The sequence below is a fragment of the Lithobates pipiens genome, unplaced genomic scaffold (genome assembly GCF_037356315.1).
Source record: "Lithobates pipiens isolate NorthernLeopardFrog02 unplaced genomic scaffold, aLitPip1_a1.2 Scaffold_10, whole genome shotgun sequence".
NCBI lineage: Eukaryota > Metazoa > Chordata > Amphibia > Anura > Ranidae > Lithobates > Lithobates pipiens.
This window is the reverse complement of record NW_027507686.1, coordinates 17,602,317-17,622,066: the sequence shown is the minus strand read 5'-3', so window position 1 is coordinate 17,622,066 and position 19,750 is coordinate 17,602,317. Positions and strand designations below refer to the sequence as shown.

The 19,750-nt window shown below is 46.8% G+C and overlaps 1 protein-coding gene across 3 annotated transcripts in view; it reads right to left on the bottom strand.

Moving 5' to 3' along the window:
- The window catches only part of NFAT5 (nuclear factor of activated T cells 5), a 126,586-nt gene that overhangs the window by 22,074 nt on the left and 84,762 nt on the right, over nucleotides 1–19,750 (bottom strand). For 2 of the 3 annotated variants that reach the window (XM_077451837.1, XM_077451858.1), the window contains exons 10-11: nucleotides 19,250–19,324; nucleotides 267–418 (exon numbers count right to left, since the gene is read on the bottom strand). In XM_077451837.1, the coding sequence (XP_077307963.1) occupies nucleotides 267–418; nucleotides 19,250–19,324 (227 nt within the window). The remainder of the gene's footprint in view (nucleotides 1–266; nucleotides 419–19,249; nucleotides 19,325–19,750) is intronic. The other variant, XM_077451848.1, reaches the window with a different exon arrangement.

Here is a 19,750-nt window from a genome sequence, read left to right as displayed (position 1 = left end):
ATGATAGATAAAGTTCTGCTTCAAGTTCAAATCCATCTATGGCTTTGCAAACAGCCAAATGGCTGTAACCAAAAAACATGTAAATGATCCATCAGTAACAATTCCAAGAGGACAGGCATCTACAGCATACATCCTTGCCCATTCTTCCTAGGCTTGTTCAAACATCTGTATTAGATCCGTTTGGTGCAGCGATAACTTATCTACTTAGAATTCTGCCAAAAATCTATTCTATTCCAAATATTTGCCAGGGGAAAGCAGACACGTACTTTGTACAGAGGTGAAGCTCTCTGCTCTCCGGTCAGCTCCATAGGAGCCACGTCTTCATTTTTGATGATGCCGCTGGATTTAACTGGAGAGCCTCTGGAGGGAGGGAGCAGGTTCACTTGGTCAATGTTGCAAACAGGTGAGGTCACGGTTGCTGGAAAGACAGAGAAAGAGGAGAGTAAGATGGTAAAGTGTACATGAGAAGACAACACCGCAACGGTGTCTTCCCGCTACAAATCACAGCATACATTGACATCTGGTAAACGTTAGAGCTCAGATTTCAATGCTGGACAGGTATCACTTTCACAGAAACTGCCTTACCCAATCAAAGCTGAAGGTGCATGTTTTGAGGATCACTAGGACTACCTAGCATGAATATCTGTCTCCATGGCCCCTATAATTCCTGTCTCCCTAGGACAAATGTCTTAGTATCCTTAGTATCCATGTAACACAGACCCGGGCAAACTGCAGGCCAAGGAACACATCTGGCCCTTAGGCTGTCCCTATCTGGCCCTTGAGACCTCAACTGTCAGTACGCCTTTCTGAGCCTATCAGGGTCCCTCACTGAGGAAGTTGATAGATATCCATGTGAAGAGCTGCAAGGAGAGGGCCTGAGAAGCAGATCGGTATGGAGAGGAAAGCATTGCCTAGGAGACATTCTGATGTTCTACCTAGCCAAGTTCATCCTGGGTCAGCATCCTGAAAGACTGGCAACTGTTCTTCAGAAATTTTCCCACGGTACCAGGGGTTCTCTGCTTCCAGTAACCTCAAACCATGTAGTAATGTCAGCATATCAGGTTATTAATCCGTAGCGAGTCAGAAGCAGCATGCTCCCAAGCTAAGGAGTACTCCAACCGGCATCCAAGCTTCCTAATCCACTTCGAGGACTGAACCCTCTTCTTCATAACAAAATTTGGCCCTGAAGAAGAGGGTTCAGCCCTTCGAAACTCATTGGTCAGGTTACTACTCCGTAGCGACGTAGCGAGTCAGACTCAGCATGCTCCCAAGCTAAGCAGAACTCCAACCGGGATGCAAGCTTGCTAATCCGCTTCAAGGGCTGAACCCTCTTTTCCACAACAGAATTTGGCCCTGAAGAAGAGGGTTCAGCCCTCGAAACTCGTTGGTCAGATGGGATCCCAGTTGGAGTTCTCCTCAGCTTGGGAGCATGCTATGTCTGATGAACTACCTCTCTATGGAGTAGCAGACTGATATCCTGACATTAATACATGGTTTGCGAGTATATTTTATGAAGTTTACTGTTGATAAAAGTTACCCGGGATAATGCAGTAGGCCAGGGTGCCATCTTTTTGTGTCTTTGCAGTCTCTCCTTCCAGTCACAGCGCTTTTCAGAGGACATTTGACAGGCCATGAGGTGTTATATTTTACACCTCATCGCCTGATTTAACTCTATACCTCCACACTGCACTCAACGGATGAGATTGATAAGCGGAACTACGAGATAAAAATGCAGCGGCATTTGAACAGACCTGTCCGGCTCAGCTGCCCATTTTTACCACCACCCCCTCCAACTGCCTGTTTGATAGAGACTTATTTCATGAGCAGTTGTACCTTTTATTGCTAGTGCTAGGTTTTTGTCTTCTATATTAGGTTCCTACTGAAGATGTTCTGCCCGTTGGACGTAACGCATAGGAGGCGGAAACCACGTGCCGATGACGGTATTGCGTTGCCATCCCAGAACTGCTGGGTGGTGAGACCAGTACATGCAGAGTATACAGTGTGGTATTGAAGGCCAAAAGACCCCTACTTCTCCTTCAAAGTGTAACCAAATGCAAAACCTTTTTTTCCTAGTTTGGATAGCAAAAGGGAGAGTTATAACCCCGTCAGTTTTATTGTACCTTCACTTCCAGTCCCATTTCCAAAAACAGGAAGTGAGAGGAAATCCCTCCGAAGTAAGGGAATCCCTGGCCGTTTCACAGGACTAGTATCCCCATTGGAAGATTTCCCCTCTATAATGCCCTGTACATATGGTCGGACATTCCGAACACACAATCCGTCTGATTTTTTCCGACGGATTTTGGCTGAAACTGTTGCATACACACGGTCGCACAAAGTTGTCGGAAAATCCGATCATTCAGAACGAGGCGATGTCAAACACGTACGTCGGGACTATAAACGGGCCAGTAGTCAATAGCTTTCGCCTCTTAGTTTATCCTGAGCATGCGTGGCACTTTGTCCGTCGGAATTATCTACACGAGATCGGAATTTATGCAATCGGATTTTGTTGTCGGAAAATTTTAGATCCTGCTCTCAAACTTTGTGCGTCGGAGCCCACACACGGTCGGATTTTCCGACAACATGATCCGATCGCACATTTTCCGTCGGAAAATCCGACCGTGTGTGTGGGGCATTACTGTTCTGATGTCAACCCAAAATTTGGGATTTTCTTTACTTTCACTTTTAAAGTGGTTGTGAACCTAGTTACACCACTTGTAACTACAGGCAAGCCTATGATAAGCCCTATGATAAGCCCTATAATAAGGCCTATGATAAGGCCTACCTATAGATACTGTAAAGATTTCCTAAAACTGCACGGTTTAGGAGATACTTACCATATGCGCTTACGCTGATGTTATCGGCGCACAGAGGAAATGGCCTGCTAGTGCCGTTTCTTCAGGGCCGGCGCCGTGACCGGTGGCTCCTGTGCGCATGCATGGGAGTGACATAGTCGCAGCTCCGGCCAATCACATCGCTGGAGCTTGTGAACCCAGAAATAGCTCAGGGGAGACATGCCGACAGTCACAGTGGTGTGTGGGGACCGCTGCAACAGCTTCAATCTAAGTTAAGAATTTCATAATGAGCTAGCATACTAGCTCATTATGCCTTTGTCTTACAGGGTTATTTTTCGGCTTACAACCACTTTAATGATAATAGTAAGAGGGTGAATCTCCCCAATGGGGACACGACAGCAATAAAAACTGATGGGTGTTGTAATCACTCTCCACTGTATTCAAAACGAAAAAAAAAAAAAAAATGGTAATTTTGGATATTTCTTTTACCTTATATAGCACTTGCCGCAAGGGGAAAAAGGTTTTACTGGAAAGCTACATAATATCAGGTATTTCAATTTTTGCACAGGTGCGATTATCTTGAAACGCATAGATGTGAAAGCAGTGCACTGACCACAGATGACCCCTTCATCAGATCTCTGCTTGGATGAGATGGGAGAACTCCTGGGCTGCGTTGTCTAAGACTCTGCCATTACCCCGAGGACTACGCAAAGGTGGTTCAAGGATAAACCTTAAAATAGCGGCACGGTTTCGCCACAGGCTGAAAAAGCACGGCACCTGAGATTACAGCCCCAGCTTGTTTTTAAATATTAAGGCTGAACAGAAAATTGGTGGTACAGGAACACGGCATACGGGTACAACGGGGGTTTCTACAATGGAGAGATCTTATCCACACCTGGCTGATTACTATGAGCAACCCCCGACCTGCCCCAAAAATGGCAAAAAAGGATTTCTAGTGTACAGAAAGAAGAAATATCAGTAAATAACAATTACTAGCCAAAATATAGGATGACGTGAAAGTCAAGCAAAAGTATTAAAATGGAGGGTTGTGTGCCTGCATATCTTTTCCTGTGACTTTAAAAGGGGTTGTAAACCCTCTCTCCAAGTTTTTTTTAAATAACTATAACAAATATACCTATACTTACCTTCTCTGTGCAATGGTTTTGCACAGAGCACCCCGATTCTCTTCTGCGGTGTCCCGCCGGCGCTCCTGGCCCCTCCTCTTCATCGGGTGCCCCCATGGAAAGCTGCTTTTACTGGGGTACCCATGTGGGCTCACTCCCAAGGCCAACTGCTGCATCCATTGACAGACAGTCGGACTTAGACCCCCCAGCGTCACTGAATTTGATTGGCAACAGTGGGAGCCAATGGCACCTGCTGCTGTCAATCTGCCCAATGAGGAGAGAGGCAGCGCCTGGAGCCGCTGCGCTCATGCACATCGCTGGATTGGATCAGGCTCAGGATTTGATTGGCAACAGCGGGAGCCAATGGATCCTGCTATCAATCTGCCCAATGAGGAGAGAGACAGCGCCTGGAGCCGCTGCGCTCATGCACATCGCTGGATTGGATCAGGCTCAGGTAAGTAAAAGGGTCAGTCTGGGGGGAGTTAAAGCACAGAAGGTTTGAGGTCCCTCAAACTCTCTGCAGGCCAGTCAAGTTCCTCCACCCCAAACTCGCTCATCTGTGTCTTTATGGACCTTGCTTTGTGCACTGGTGCGCAGTCATGTTGGAACAGGAAGGGGCCGTCCCCAAACTGTTCCCACAAAGTTGGGAGCATGAAATTGTCCAAAATGTCTTGGTATGCTGATGCCTTAAGACCCCTTTCACACCACACCGCCGATAGCGTGGGCGGTAAAACGCCGCTATTTTTAGCGGCGTTATACCGCCTGATTTCCAGCGCATTTCGGGCGCTAGCGGGGCGCTTTTACCCCCGCTAGCGGCGGCGAAATGGTTAAAACCGCCGGCAATAGCGCAGTTTTGCCGGCGGTATTACAGCGCTGCCCCACTGATTTCAATGGGGAGCAGCGGTGGAGGAGCGGCAAACACACCGCTCCTTCACCGCTCCAAAGAAGCTGCTGCCTGGACTTTTCCCTGACGTCCTGCCAGCGCACCGCTGTAGTGTGAAAGACCTCGGGCTTTCACACTACACACAATGGTGCAGCTTCTTTAGGGCGTTTTGCAGGCGCTATTTCTAACGCTATAGCGCCTGCAAAACACCCTGGTGTGAAAGGGGTCTAAGAGTTCACTGGAACTAAGGGGCCAAGCCCAAGCCCTGAAAAACAACCCCACACCATTAACCCCCCTCCACCAAATGATTTGGACCAGTGCACAAAGCGAGGTCCATAAAAGACATGGATGAGCGAGTTTGGGGTGGAGGAACTTGACTGGCCTCAACACCTTTGGGATGAATTAGAGTGGAGACAACTGTGAGCCAGACCTTCACGTCCAACATCAGGGTCTGACCTCATGAATGCGCTTCTGGAAGAATGGTCAAACATTCCCATAGACACACTCCCAAACCTTGTGGACGGTCTTCCCAGAAGAGTTGAAGCTGTTATAGCGGCAAAGGGTGGGCCAACTCAATATTGAACCCTACGGACTAAGACTGGGATGCCATTAAAGAGGAAGTAAACCCTAATGGGTTTACTTCCTCTTTGATTCCCTGCAAAGGTAAAGCATAATGGACTACTATGCATCGCATCGCATCGCATAGTAGTCCATTATGTGTCACTTACCTGACACAGGAGCCAGCGATGTCACCGCTGTCCCCTGTAGTTCCGAGCGTCCATCTTCTTAGGGGGAATCACAGCGCCGGAGCAGCGATGACGTTACTCCTGTGCATGCGCATGGGTGCCGACACTCGCGGCATATCGCCGCGATCTGCGGCTTACCCAGTGCGCCTGCGCACCGCTGTCTAGGGCGCATGCGCCGTAGACAGCGGTGGCTGTCTTCAGGTAAATATCTCCTAAACCGTATAAATTTAGGAGATATTTCTTGGACCTAAAAGGAAGCCTTAATCTAGGCTTACCTGTAAGTCAAAGTGGTTTGTAAGGGTTTACAACCACTTTAAAGTTCATGTGCGTGTAAAGGCAGGCGTCCAAAAACTTTTGGTAATATAGTGTAGCTTCAATGCAGTGAAAACGTTATATCATTTGTAAATAAACAGCCCATATCCTTATTTGCTTTAAAAGTGGCATGCTCAGTCTCTCACGTGAATAAAATGGACAGGAGCCAGCAGTACACATGGAATATTTGCACAAAGTCCAAAAATAGACCCGTTTAATCTGAGAAGACGCCGAGAGACGTTTGTGGAGAAACATCTCACATTGCCATCTGTTTTCTCACTTAGCTGTTACATTTTATATCCTCTGTTCTCTTAGGCCCGTAGCCTAGACACTGCCAGTCCCGTGCTCGCAATCTCTGTGGGAACCTTTGATAAGTCTCCAGATCCTGGCCAGGAAATACTTGAAGAAGCTGGGTATGGCATAGTACAGCCATGACTGGATCTCTTCCTGACTGGGGACTGGCAGGATGCAGGCCACAAAGTCAATGCGCCGAACGGACCCACGTTCCGATCTTATCAACATCAAAAGAGTTGACTTTGTTCTTCCATGAATTCGGGGAAGTACAAAGGCATCAAAAACAAGGCCCAGTATCACCCGTGTGACCATCTGATTACATCTACTGCCTAATCCCACCCAAAGAAAGGACACTTGCTGCGGTTACCACCAGATGAAAAGAGTATATAACTGCTAGATAAACCGCAGAGGTCTCCTGACCAAAGAACCAACTAGGCCTTCATCTGATGCTCATTATTGTAGTACCAAAAAAAGCATACAGGAGGGTGCAAGCACCTATCGCATTCCCAAAGCTTTATTATAGAACAACAAACAGCCAATTCCACACTCACAACATGAGCACAATAATGCACAAAAATTACGATCCAGTGCCGGTTGTCCCATGGCCTGACCTGATGCTCCACCATACTGGCAAGCTGATGCCTTTCAGGGACGACACCCTTCCTCAGAGCTGACGAAAAAACACACATTCGTTTGCTAATGAGGGGGTGCATCAAGGTCAGGCCATGGAGCACAGACACTGGATTGTGATTTGGTGTATTATTACTCTAGATACATCCTCCTCTATGGTTATACCCGATGATCCGATCTTCCATATCCCCATGACTCTGGAGCCTCAATTTATATACAAATATTTTTGGAATATACAGGTAATCATTATGACCAATAATAGCTTTGGCGTTATGTATTTTGCCAATCGATGAATGTCTCTAATTTGTAAAGCCGAGTTACATATCTCTGATGTTTTTGTAACTCTTGATTGTCCTATTTTAAAAAAAAATCTGTTTAACCACTTGCTTACTGGGCACTTAAACCCCCCTCCTGCCCAGACCAATTTTCAGCTTTCAGCGCTGATGCACTTTGAATGACAATTGCGCGGTCATACAACACTGTACCCAAATGAAATTTTTATCATTTTTTTTTCCACAAATAGAGCTTTCTTTTGGTGGTATTTAATTACAGCTGGGAGTTTTATTTTTTGCTAAACAAACAAAAAAAGATGCAAAAAAAAAAAAATCATGTTTAATAGTTTGTTATAAAATTTTGCAAACAGGTCATTTTTCTCCTTCATTGAAGTATGCTGATGAGGCGGCACTGATAGGCTGCACTGGTGGGCACTGAAAGGCATAATTAAGACGGCACTAATAGGCACAGATAAGGCAGCACCGATGGGCAAAGATGGGCACAGATAAGATGGCCCGAATGGGTGGCATGGATGGGTGGCACTAAGGGGCACTGATAGGTACCACTGATAGATGGGACTGATGGGCACTGATAGGTGGCACTGCTGGGCACTGATGGGCACGGATATGTGGCACTGGGGTGCGGCACCTTTGTTGAGGCAGATTGTGGGCACTGCTGGGTGGCACTGTGGGCACTGCTGGGTGGCACTGACGGGGGGCACTTATTTTTTATTGAGGTGGCACTGGCAGGGCTGGCCGGGATCGGGACTGATGTCCCGATCACGGCCGCCGGTGATCGGCTCTTTTTTTTTCTCCTCGCGCTGACAGCCGACATTACCGGCTCCGTTGTATCACATGATCAGCTGTCATTGGCTGACAGCTGATCACGTGATAAGGGGTCAGGATCGACCCCTTGCTCGGATCGGTGATCAGGCGAGTCTCAGACTCGCCGATCACAGAGCGCGCCCCTCAGGGGGTGCGCAGGCCGCTCGTGCACGGGACGACGTCAATAGACGTAGTCCGGGCAAAGGAGATCCGCGCTGTAGCCGTCATTTGGCTATAGCGCGGGTCTCAAGTGGTTAATTCTAGTGCTCACTGTGCCCGATATCAAATTCTCCTGAAGAAGCCAATTACCAAGGCGAAATATGTAGAGATGAAATCAGTCAGCACATGTATTAGCACTGTAATATCAATACTTACCCTTTGTATGTTTGTTTTTAAAGCGGGTTTTCACACAAAAAAGTAACCTCTGCTCTTTTCGGAACCCCCCCGTGTCACATTTGGCACCTTTCAGGGGGGAGGGGTGTGCAGATACCTGTCTAAGACAGGTATTGGCACCTACTTCTGGGCATAGACTCCCGTAGTCTGCGATTCTTCCCGTCCCACCGCGCTGTCTGCTGGGACACTCACGGGTCCCAGAGACAGCAGGGACAATTCGGATTGCGCAGTGTGACTCGCGCATGCGCAGTAGGGAAACAGGAAGTGAAGCCGCAACACTTCATTTCCTGATTCCCTAACCGAAGATAGCGGCGGCAGCATGCGAGGACTGAGGGACAGTTCGTCCTCAGGTGCCGACATCGTGGGCGCCCTGGACAGGTAAGTGTCCTTATTTTATAAGTCAACAGCTGCAATATTTGAAGCTGCTGACTTTAAAAAAATAAAATAAAAATTTTGCGCTTTAATGTTCTAATAAATTTCTACTTTTTATAAATGATTTTGTTCTAATTTAGCACCTTACAAATCCCAAATATATCTTTAAATTTCTAATTATCTTTCAAGGGATGTGGTGCTTTATCTGTATTAGATGATACGCAAAATTCCGTCTCTCCTTTGGTATATTATTATGCTCTTGTAAATCCAACATTTGGTAGTATGGATTTGGCTGTTTATTATATAATGAACCTTTGGTAATGCACTAGCTGCTTGCACCCTCATGTGTGCTTTTTTTTACGATATCCTAATAGATTTGCCTGCATCACCTCATTTTTATTGTTTAGCATATATTTGTGTACATTCACACTCAGCGAGGGGGGAGAAGCCAAGAGAGGGGACCCGAGAAGAGGAGGATCAGGGTTGCTCTGTGCAAAACCATTACACAGAACAGGCAAGTATAACATGTTTGTTAATTTTAAAAAATTGAATAAATGACCATTTACAATCCTTTATAGGTAAATACGTGTATATCAATAAGAATATAACTAACCTACCCCCATCCTAACTCAGCTTACATGTAGGCGCCGGTTCTGCCCCTTTCCCTTTAACCCCCCCCGCCCAGAAACATTCCAACTCTTCCCTGTCCTCTTTCTCATTTTCTCATCTCCCCCTTGCCTCCCTTCCCTTTCTTTCCCTATCCCCTTCTCTCTTATCCTAGATGCCTTTTCGGATCGCCCCCCTAAAGTCAAAACTTTGTAGAGTCGCCTTTTGCAGCTCTCACAGCTCCAAGTCTCTTTGGATAAGTCTCTAGGAGCGTTCCACATCTTACCACTGGGATTTTGCCCATTCCTCCTCCTTGCAAAACTGCTCCAGCTCCTTCAAGTTGGATGGTTTGCGCTTGTGAACAGCAATCTAAGTCTGACCACAGATTTTCTATTGGATTGAGGTCTGGGCTTTGACTAGGCCATTCCAACACATTTACATGCTTCCCCTTAAACCACTCAAGTGTTGCTTTAGCAGTGTGTTTGGGGTCATTGTCCTGCTGGAAGGTGAACCTCCGTCCTCAAATCACACACAGAGTGCTACAGGTTTTGCTCAAGAATATCCCTGTATTTAGCACCGTCCATCTTTCCCTCAACTCTGACCAGTTTCCCAGTCCCGACTGCTGGAGAACATCCCCACCACATGATGCTGCCACCACCATGTTTCACACTGGGGATGGTGTTCTTTGGGTGATGTGTTGGGTTTGCTCCAGACATAGCGTCTACTTTGATGGCCAAAAAGTTACATTTTAGTCTCATCAGACCAGAGCACCTTCCTCCATACATTTTGGGAGTCTCCCACATGCCTTTTCGCAAACTCAAAACATGGCATTTTGTTTTTTGCTGAAAGTAATGTCTTTCTTCTGGCCACTCTGCCATAAAGCCCAACTCTATGGAGCGTACGGCTTATCGTCGTCCTATGTACAGATACTCCAGTCTCTGCTGTGGAACTCTGCAGCTCCTCCAGGGTTCCCTTAGGTCTCTGTGCTGCCTTTGATTAATGCCCTCCTTGCCCACTCTGAGTTTTGTTGTGCGGCCGTCTCTTGGCAGGTTTGCTGTTGTGCCATGTTCTTTCCATTTGGTTATAATAGATTTGATGGTGCTCCCAGGGATCATCAAAGATTTGGATATTTTTTTATCACCTAACCCTGACTTGTACTTCTGAATGCATGAATTAAATACTTGTATAGCGCACAATGCGAACTGAATCGCCTCTAGGCGCTGTGGCGAGCTTTGATCATCTGCTAGAAGAGGAAGGTCTTGAGTTTTTTCCTAAAAGCCAGGTGATTTTCTTCCAGGCGGATGTTGATTGGTAGAGCATACCATAGCTGAGGCCCTTGGACAGTGAATCTCCGATCAACCTTGGATTTATACCGGGCTTTGGGCACGAGGAGGAGGTTTTTGTTGGCTGATCAAAGACTGCGGTTTGGTGTGTAATGATTTATTTTCTCCATTAGGTATTGCGGAGCTGATTTTTTACGGTTAGCCAATGTAGGCTTGGCTCCTCAGGGAAGGAGAGATGGATTCCCAGGTTTTTTTTTCCTGTTATCAGCCTTGCCGCCGTGTTTTGGATCAGTTGTAATCGCGCAAGTTGATATTGTGGTAATCCTATGTAAAGCGAATTTGCGTAGTCTAGTCGTGAATTAATGATTGTTCCAACTACCACTGCTTTGTCATTCTTTGGGATAAAAGGGATGAGTCTGCGGAGCATGCGCAGCAGATGGTGAGATCCACTGACTACAGATCCTATTTGCGCATCCATTGACATTTGTGCGTCTAAAATAACCCCGAGACTCTTGGTAGTCTGCCCAAAGACGGTTGGTGGAGACCAGGAGGTTTTGGTTACGGGATTACGATTTGGGTGTAAGATAAGAAGCTCTGTCTTTGATTCATTCAGCTGGAGGGAGTTAGTGGTCATCCAGTCCTCTATTGATTTGAGGCAGTTTTCAAGTTGTTGTTGGTGATCTTTTTTTCCATTGATCCGGAAATAAAGTTGCGTGTCGTCAGCGTAAGAGTGGAAGCAGAGATCTGAGCGTCTGATGATTTGAAGGAGTGGGCGAATGTAAATGTTGAAGAGAACGGGTGACAACGGAGAGCCTTGAGGGACTCCGCAGGTGACTGCCCGAGTTTCGGAGAGGAAGTTTCCTAGTTTCACTGTCTGTGACCGATTTCCTAGGAAGAACGCGAACCATTGGAGATCTATGTCTTGGACTCCGGCTACTTCTGTGAGGCGGACGAGTAGAGTATTGTGATCTACAGTATCAAACGCTGCACTTAGGTCTAGCAGTACGAGGAGACACGGCTCTCCGTCATCTGCTGCTTCGAGGGCGTCATCCCAAATCTTGAGGAGAGCTGTTTCTGTTCCATGACCCGGGCGGAAGCCTGATTGCAGCGGGTCCAGGAGTTTGCGAGTATCCAGGTGAAGTTGTAGCTGATGTACTACAGCTTTCTCCATGATCTTAGAAATGGTGTTGAGGCTTGTAATTGGCCTACGGCTGTTTGGATCCTGAGGGTCCAGGTTTGGTTTCTTGAGTAAATTCTCAACAATATTGTCCCTTACTTGTTTGGAGAGTTCCTTGGTCTTCATGGCAGTGTTTGGTTAGTGGTGCCTCTTGCTTAGGTGTTGCGGCCTCTGGGGCCTTTTACAAAGGTGTGTATATGTAATGACAGATCATGTGACACTTAGATTGCACACAGGTGGACATCATTTCACTAATTATGTGACTTGTTACATGAAGGTAATTGGTTTCACCAGAGCTTTTTATGGGCTTCATAACAAAGGGGGTGAATACATACGCACATGCCAATTATCAGTTTTTTATTTCTAAAAAATAGTTTTATGTATATATTTTTCTAATTTTACTTCACCATCTTAGACTATTGTGTTCTGATCCATCACATATAATTCAGATAAAAAACAAACAAAAAAAAAACCATTGAACTAAAGGCTGTAATGTAACAAAATAAGTAAAAAGCCAAGGGGGGTGAATACTTTTGCAAGGCACTGTATATGGCCGATTCTCAAACTTCTGTTAAACACACGGGATTTCCTCCTTTGATATTTTATATACATTGCTGTTGCCTCGCCTTGTAATTTTGGAATGACTCTCCCTTTAACCTTGTAATCTGTATTACATTTCTCAATAAAATGTTTGAACAAAAAAAAAAGCATAAAAAATAAAGAAAATAAAAATAAAATAAAAAGAACCAAGTACGAAACTCACTGAAAATACACTTTACTTTCTCTTTACCCCGGAGGATGGGCAGATTTGCGTTTAACATTTTTCTGCCCGTTCGGGAAGCATTTAGGAGATTGGAGATGTCTGATCCTCGTCTAGCATTAATACTTAAGTTCTCAGTCTGATTTTTTATTTTTTTTTCCGATCTGAGGAAATTATGAGGCATCTTATTATCTTGGCTGGTCTTGGGCAGGAAAAACAGGAACTGTTCCCTAAGCCTCTCTGAGGTTTTCAAAGCAAATTTTAGAATCCTATACAGGAGTTCCCTGGCAAGGACCCCGTGCGTCTGTCTCGTTATTTGGAGCGGGCTGCAGACGCTGGCTTGTTTTACGGCTGTCTGGCACTGCAAAATAACCTCGGCAAAGCCGGGGGGTCGATGTTGCCCCCGTCACCTGGGCTTGTATTCTTTCTATGGGCGAGAAAAAATTCCCACCGGCCGTTGTGTGTTTAAGGAATTAGTGGGAAGTTATTTGCCCCCATTTCGCTCGGCGTCTCCCCCCCCCCTTTTATTCGAAGTCACAAGTCAACTCCATTACGTCCCGCCATTCACAAACCCGCATTCCATCGCTTCATCCTGGGAGAAGGGCAATGCAAATCAACCTACCAAAATACACCGGTCACGTTGAAGGAGCCCAGAGGGGAAGAGGCTGTAAACAGCTTTACTACCCGTTTAAATGCCACGGCTGTACTGGACGGGGGCCCCTTCATGTGCTCAGATGACCCTTGTGAATCCTGACGATTCTTTGTCACACGTTTGTGTTATTTCCCTACAGGCAGGCTGAAATCCGTGTACTTTCTGCCAATGATAAGCAAATCACACGGCATTTCCATAAAGCAAAAGCAGTACACAGACCCACGAAGCATTTATAATGCCGTTTCAAAGCGCAGCTAGGTTTCAGCAATAAAAAACAAGCAAAAAAAAAACACGTATTTAACCCCCTAGGTGTTCTATCGAGAAATTCCTCCCGTCAAAAAATGCCTCAGATGGGTCAACGCTTGCGCGGTACTAAACGTCATTATTTTCATAATCGATTAGTTGGCAGATTATTGTTTAGATTAACCGATTAATAACCTTAGAAAAAAAAAAAGTGTGGTGTATAATTTAAATTGATATGTGAAGTTTAAAAAAAAAGGCAATTTATTCTTGAATATCTCTATGCAGTGCTAAATATAAATAACCAACTATATGGTTAGGGAGAAAAATATCTAATCCACTCAGAGAATAACAGACAGAAGAGATATACTGTATACACTATTAGAGGAGATATATATCCTGCATATACTATTAGAGGAGAGCTATACTGCATATACTATTATAAGAGACATACTGCACATACTATTATAGGAGATATACTGCATATACTATTATAGGAGATATACACACTGTATATACTATTAGAGGAGATATACACACTGTATATACTATTAGAGGGGATATAGAGATATATATATATATACACACACACACACACTATATTATATATATATATATATATATATATATACACATACATACATACACACTGTATATACTATTAGAGGAGGTATATATACTGTATATACTATTAGAGGAAATATACTGTATATACTATTAGATTGTAAGCTCTTCTGAGCAGAGCCCTCTTAATCCACTTGTATTTTATTGTATTGTAACTGTATTGTCTCCTTTTTATATTGTAAAGCGCTGCGTAAATTGCTGGCGCTATATAAATCCTGAATAATAATAATATTATTATACTATTACAGGAGAGATATACTATATATACTATTAGAAGATATATATATATATATACACATACATACACACACACACACACATATATACATACACACATACACACTATTAGAAGAGATATACACTGTATATACAATTAGAGGAGATATACTGTATATACTATTAGAGGGGATATATTGTATATACCATTAAAGGAGATACTATATATGCTATTAGAAGAGATATACTTTAAAAAAAAAAGTCCCTGCCCCTTTACAAATATGCAGCGGTTGAAAAAAAGCATAGATGTGAACGTGTCCCATAGGAAACCATGCAAATGAACTGTAGTGCGTTTCTGCAAAAAGCACCAGAAAAACACATAGATGTGAACCAGGTCGAAGACGTTTAGTAAATTATCCCTTTATAGTACAAAAAAAAAAAAAAAGCAGATAATCACTACTGTAAGGGGTTGAGTTTTTTTACTGTAGATCTGTGAAAGTAATATTTACAGTAGTGATTATTTTCTCTTTTTGTACTATAAAAGGGCTAATTTTAGTCTTTTTTTTTAACCCCATCGATTATGAAAATAGTAATCGATTCATTTCATAGTCGAATAATTGATTAGTTTTTTTCAGCCCTAAACGTCATTCCAGCTTATATGTTGATCAGCTGGCGTGACGTCAACAGCGCATGCGCAGATCGTCAGAAGCGTTATACGGCGCTATGCAAACAGTGGGGGAACGTAGGTGCAGGGTTGCCAACTGCCAGTAAATTTACTGACAGTTTGTAAAAAATCTGTAAATATCAGGGGCTGATCATTTCATGCTGTATTGACTTTTTGAAGTGGTTGTAAACCCCTTTTAACTTTTATCTATAGGTGAGCCTAGAATAAGGCTTACCTATAGATGGTGGAAATATCTTTTAAACGTGCGCCGTTTAGCAGGTATTTCACTTGTAGTGCACCGATGTCATCATCAACGCATGCGCTGTGAATAAACAGACCTCTGTGGCATTTCTTCCCCAGCGTGTGCCGTGACAGACGGCTGCCACGTGCATGCGTGAGAGTGATGTCACGCGGCTCCGGCCATTCACAGTGCCAGAGTCTGCAGCACCCGGAAGGAAGAGGGGCGAAGATGGACGCAGCCAGCACAGGGGACAGCGCGGGCTTAGTTTGCAGGTAGGTGTCACATAATGTGCAAGTATGCGATGCATTGGTCTGACACCTCCCTGCTGAACCACAGCAAGAGCTCTCCAATCAGCAAAGAGCATATGAGGGCATGTAGGACTGCAGCAGAAAGCCCGCTGTTGCCAAACAGGACCAGCGGTCCTTTGCTGCATAATGTTTTAGGGCTCCACATAGCTCTGCTGGGAGCAGAATGATAAACACTTTTAGGGTACATTTACATCAGCATTATAATGCAGCAGATGGTGTGCGGTGTAGTCCGGCCAGACTTCATTGAAATGTCACACAGACATCTCAAAGTTCATTTGGCTGCCGCACGGTGCAAGGCAGATGACATCACAACCTCCGGCTCAGCCAAGCCGAGGAAGCTTTGTATTCATTTATAGAACAGAAAGCTTCCAGTAAATGGCTGAGCAGCGCTCAGCCCAACCCCATTCTGTTCCCATCCCACTGTCGGAACACAACGCGGTCTACTGTTTATAGCAGAGGCTACATACAGCTAATACAGGGCGCCCAGCAAGCACACCTGTGAGTGCAGTAAATAGTTTATTTGGGCCAGCTTGGCCCAAACTATTTAAAGGGACAGAGAGGCTGGAGGGAGAACAGATGGATGGGCGTGGAGGAATGGCTGGAGGAGGGATGGGTGGGGAGGAGCGGCTGGAGGGGGAAGAGATAGGCGGGGAGGAACAGCTGGAGACAAGATGGGTGGGGAGGAACGGATGGAGATAAGAAAGATAGGCGGGGAGGAGAATCTGGAGGGAGAACAGATGGACAGGGAAGAGCGATTGGAGGCAGGATGGACGCACAGGGAAGAGCGATTGGAGGCAGGATGGACGCACAGGGAGGAACGGCTGGAGACCAGAAAGATGGGCGGGGAGGAACGGCTGGAGACAGGACGGATGGGCGGGAAGGAACGGCTGGAGACAGGACGGATGGGCGGGGAGGAACGGCTGGAGACAGGACGGATGGGCGGGGAGGAACGGCTGGAGACAGGACGGATGGGCGGGGAGGAACGGCTGGAGACAGGACGGATGGGCGGGGAGGAACGGCTGGAGACAGGACGGATGGGCGGGGAGGAACGGCTGGAGACAGGACGGATGGGCGGGGAGGAACGGCTGGAGACAGGACGGATGGGCGGGGAGGAACGGCTGGAGACAGGACGGATGGGCGGGGAGGAACGGCTGGAGACAGGACGGATGGGCGGGGAGGAACGGCTGGAGACAGGACGGATGGGCGGGGAGGAACGGCTGGAGACAGGACGGATGGGCGGGGAGGAACGGCTGGAGACAGGACGGATGGGCGGGGAGGAACGGCTGGAGACAGGACGGATGGGCGGGGAGGAACGGCTGGAGACAGGACGGATGGGCGGGGAGGAACGGCTGGAGACAGGACGGATGGGCGGGGAGGAACGGCTGGAGACAGGACGGATGGGCGGGGAGGAACGGCTGGAGACAGGACGGATGGGCGGGGAGGAACGGCTGGAGACAGGACGGATGGGCGGGGAGGAACGGCTGGAGACAGGACGGATGGGCGGGGAGGAACGGCTGGAGACAGGACGGATGGGCGGGGAGGAACGGCTGGAGACAGGACGGATGGGCGGGGAGGAACGGCTGGAGACAGGACGGATGGGCGGGGAGGAACGGCTGGAGACAGGACGGATGGGCGGGGAGGAACGGCTGGAGACAGGACGGATGGGCGGGGAGGAACGGCTGGAGACAGGACGGATGGGCGGGGAGGAACGGCTGGAGACAGGACGGATGGGCGGGGAGGAACGGCTGGAGACAGGACGGATGGGCGGGGAGGAACGGCTGGAGACAGGACGGATGGGCGGGGAGGAACGGCTGGAGACAGGACGGATGGGCGGGGAGGAACGGCTGGAGACAGGACGGATGGGCGGGGAGGAACGGCTGGAGACAGGACGGATGGGCGGGGAGGAACGGCTGGAGACAGGACGGATGGGCGGGGAGGAACGGCTGGAGACAGGACGGATGGGCGGGGAGGAACGGCTGGATGCAGGACGGATGGGCGGGGAGGAACGGCTGGAAACAGGACGGATGGGCGGGGAGGAACTGCTGGAGACAGGACGGATGGGCGGGGAGGAACGGCTGGATGCAGGATGGATGGGCGGGGAGGAACGGCTGGATGCAGGATGGATGGGCGGGGAGGAACAGCTGGATGCAGGATGGATGGGCGGGGAGGAACGGCTGGATGCAGAATGGATGGGCGGGGAGGAGAGGCTGGGAGACAAGAAAGGTGGGCAGGGAGGAACAGCCGGGGCAGGATGGATGGGTGGGGAGGAGAGGCTAGAGGGAGAAGTGGTTGAAGACAGGATGGATGGGTGGGGAGGAGAGGCTGGATGGATGGGTGGGGGGGGGGGGGGAGAGGCTGGAGGGAGAACAGATGGGCAGGGAGGAGCGGTTGGAGGCAGGATGGATGGGTGGGTGGGGAGGAGAGGCTGGAGGGAGAACAGATGGGCAGGGAGGAGCGGTTGGAGGCAGGATGGATGGGTGGGGAGGAACGGCTTTCCACAGACCATTGAACTTACAGATATGCTCTCTTGCACAGTGTGCCTGTACAGTCAGCGGCATAATATAAGATGTAAACTGACCACACTGTGATGGATCGACAGCAATTAGTGTGCTCAATTTACTGTCAGGAACAGAGGCACAGGCAGGATCAACCAGGTATTATTCAACATAGAAAGGGGTGAATGTCATTGCATTACTACAAACCACATTATTTTGCATTAAAGAGGCCGTACTAGAATATTATTTTTTAGGTTTAAACACACTTTAAGCTTTTAGTCTTCAGCCAAGGACCTTCGCTGGTTAGAGGGTAACACTGGTTTAGGGAGGGGCCTAACCTGCAATACCAACACCACTAAACCTACAGCTCTTCACATCATCAGGACCCAAGTCACCATTTACTTTGTACTCTGCAGTCTCATAAAACTGACATTTTAGCGGCACTTTTTGAAATGAACAGAAACTGAGAAAGTGAATGATAAATACCTAGAACAATGTATAAAATCTAAATATAAATCTTAAATCCCAGTTTGGGGGTGTAGGGGTGTTTGCACACATACATACATGGTTTCAGATAAAAAAAACGTTATTTTCCTTTTTTTGCTTTAGTGGTAAACTAGTTTCTCGATTCCAACCTGTGGTCATGGTTTATAAACCAAACTGCCACTTCCATGTCATAGCCAGCATAGCCGAGGGCCTGCAGGTCATTGTATCTTACTCGTACGACCCCAGAAGCCCAGGACTACCAATATAATTATGGAATCCAGCTCCCATGGGGTCCAGTGCTGTACCCCGCTCACGCTTGCACTTTGCTGTGATAGTCACTTTAACTGACCAATAGTGATCAGGGAAAAAAGTGGGAGGGGGAAAGGCCAATCCATTGAAGGTTAGATTATGTTACTATGATAGTGTATTATTTCAAGGCTTTTAGGGCACTCCAGGAAAAAAAAACGTAAATAGGGTTGGGGAAGGGGGTTGTTATGGCACAGAAATGGCAGTTAACCAAGTTAAAGCAGAACTAAACCCTTCTATCATTTTCAGCCAAGTAAGCTGCCATCTTTGGCCTCTTGTTTGATCTGCAACTGCAATGGTTCTGCACATGTGATCAGTTATGACAGCCATCAATGGTTTGACAGTTTAGTTGAGAGCACAACCAAAAAGTGAAAATTCTCGGCACGTTACAGGAATGCAACTGTTTTTTTTTTTAAGCTGTTAAAATCGACGAGTTTAGTTCCACTTTAAACTCTGACCACTCGTTTGTTTAAACTGATACAACCATATAAAAAATGGAGTGAACTTTTGAGTCAATATGAAAGCTACATGAGGAAGCAGATGAATACCTTTCATAGAGTCTTCAAAAGTACAGGACTGTGCGGAGTTGGAAATCTCTTTCTTTATGAGAAGGTTTGGAATGGCTGTCAATGGAAGCGAAAGAATTAATTACATAACTAAGACCAAAAACAAGTACAGAGGCCAAAACCTAGCCGCTGATGGCACTGGACTGCAGTGAAGTTTATGGAACGCTCCTCAGCTGAATGCCTGCCATAGAATTATACCTGCTGATGGTCTGTGCCATCCTAAAAGGAGAATGGAGCTGCCATGTGTGTGTATGGAAGACCAGGAGAGGGCCCAGGATATCAGAGCAGACATAGTCCTTTATTTGTGTACATCGGGGTCTCCAAACTTTGCAGTCCGAGGACTGCATTGCAATTTTTATTAATATTTGCTGGCTGAAGAAATTCCCTATCAAAGTCCCCCCTTTAGATCAGGACCCTTATATCAGAGCCCCCCCTCTAGATCAGGACCCTTATATCAGAGCCCCCCCCCCCCTAGATCAGGAC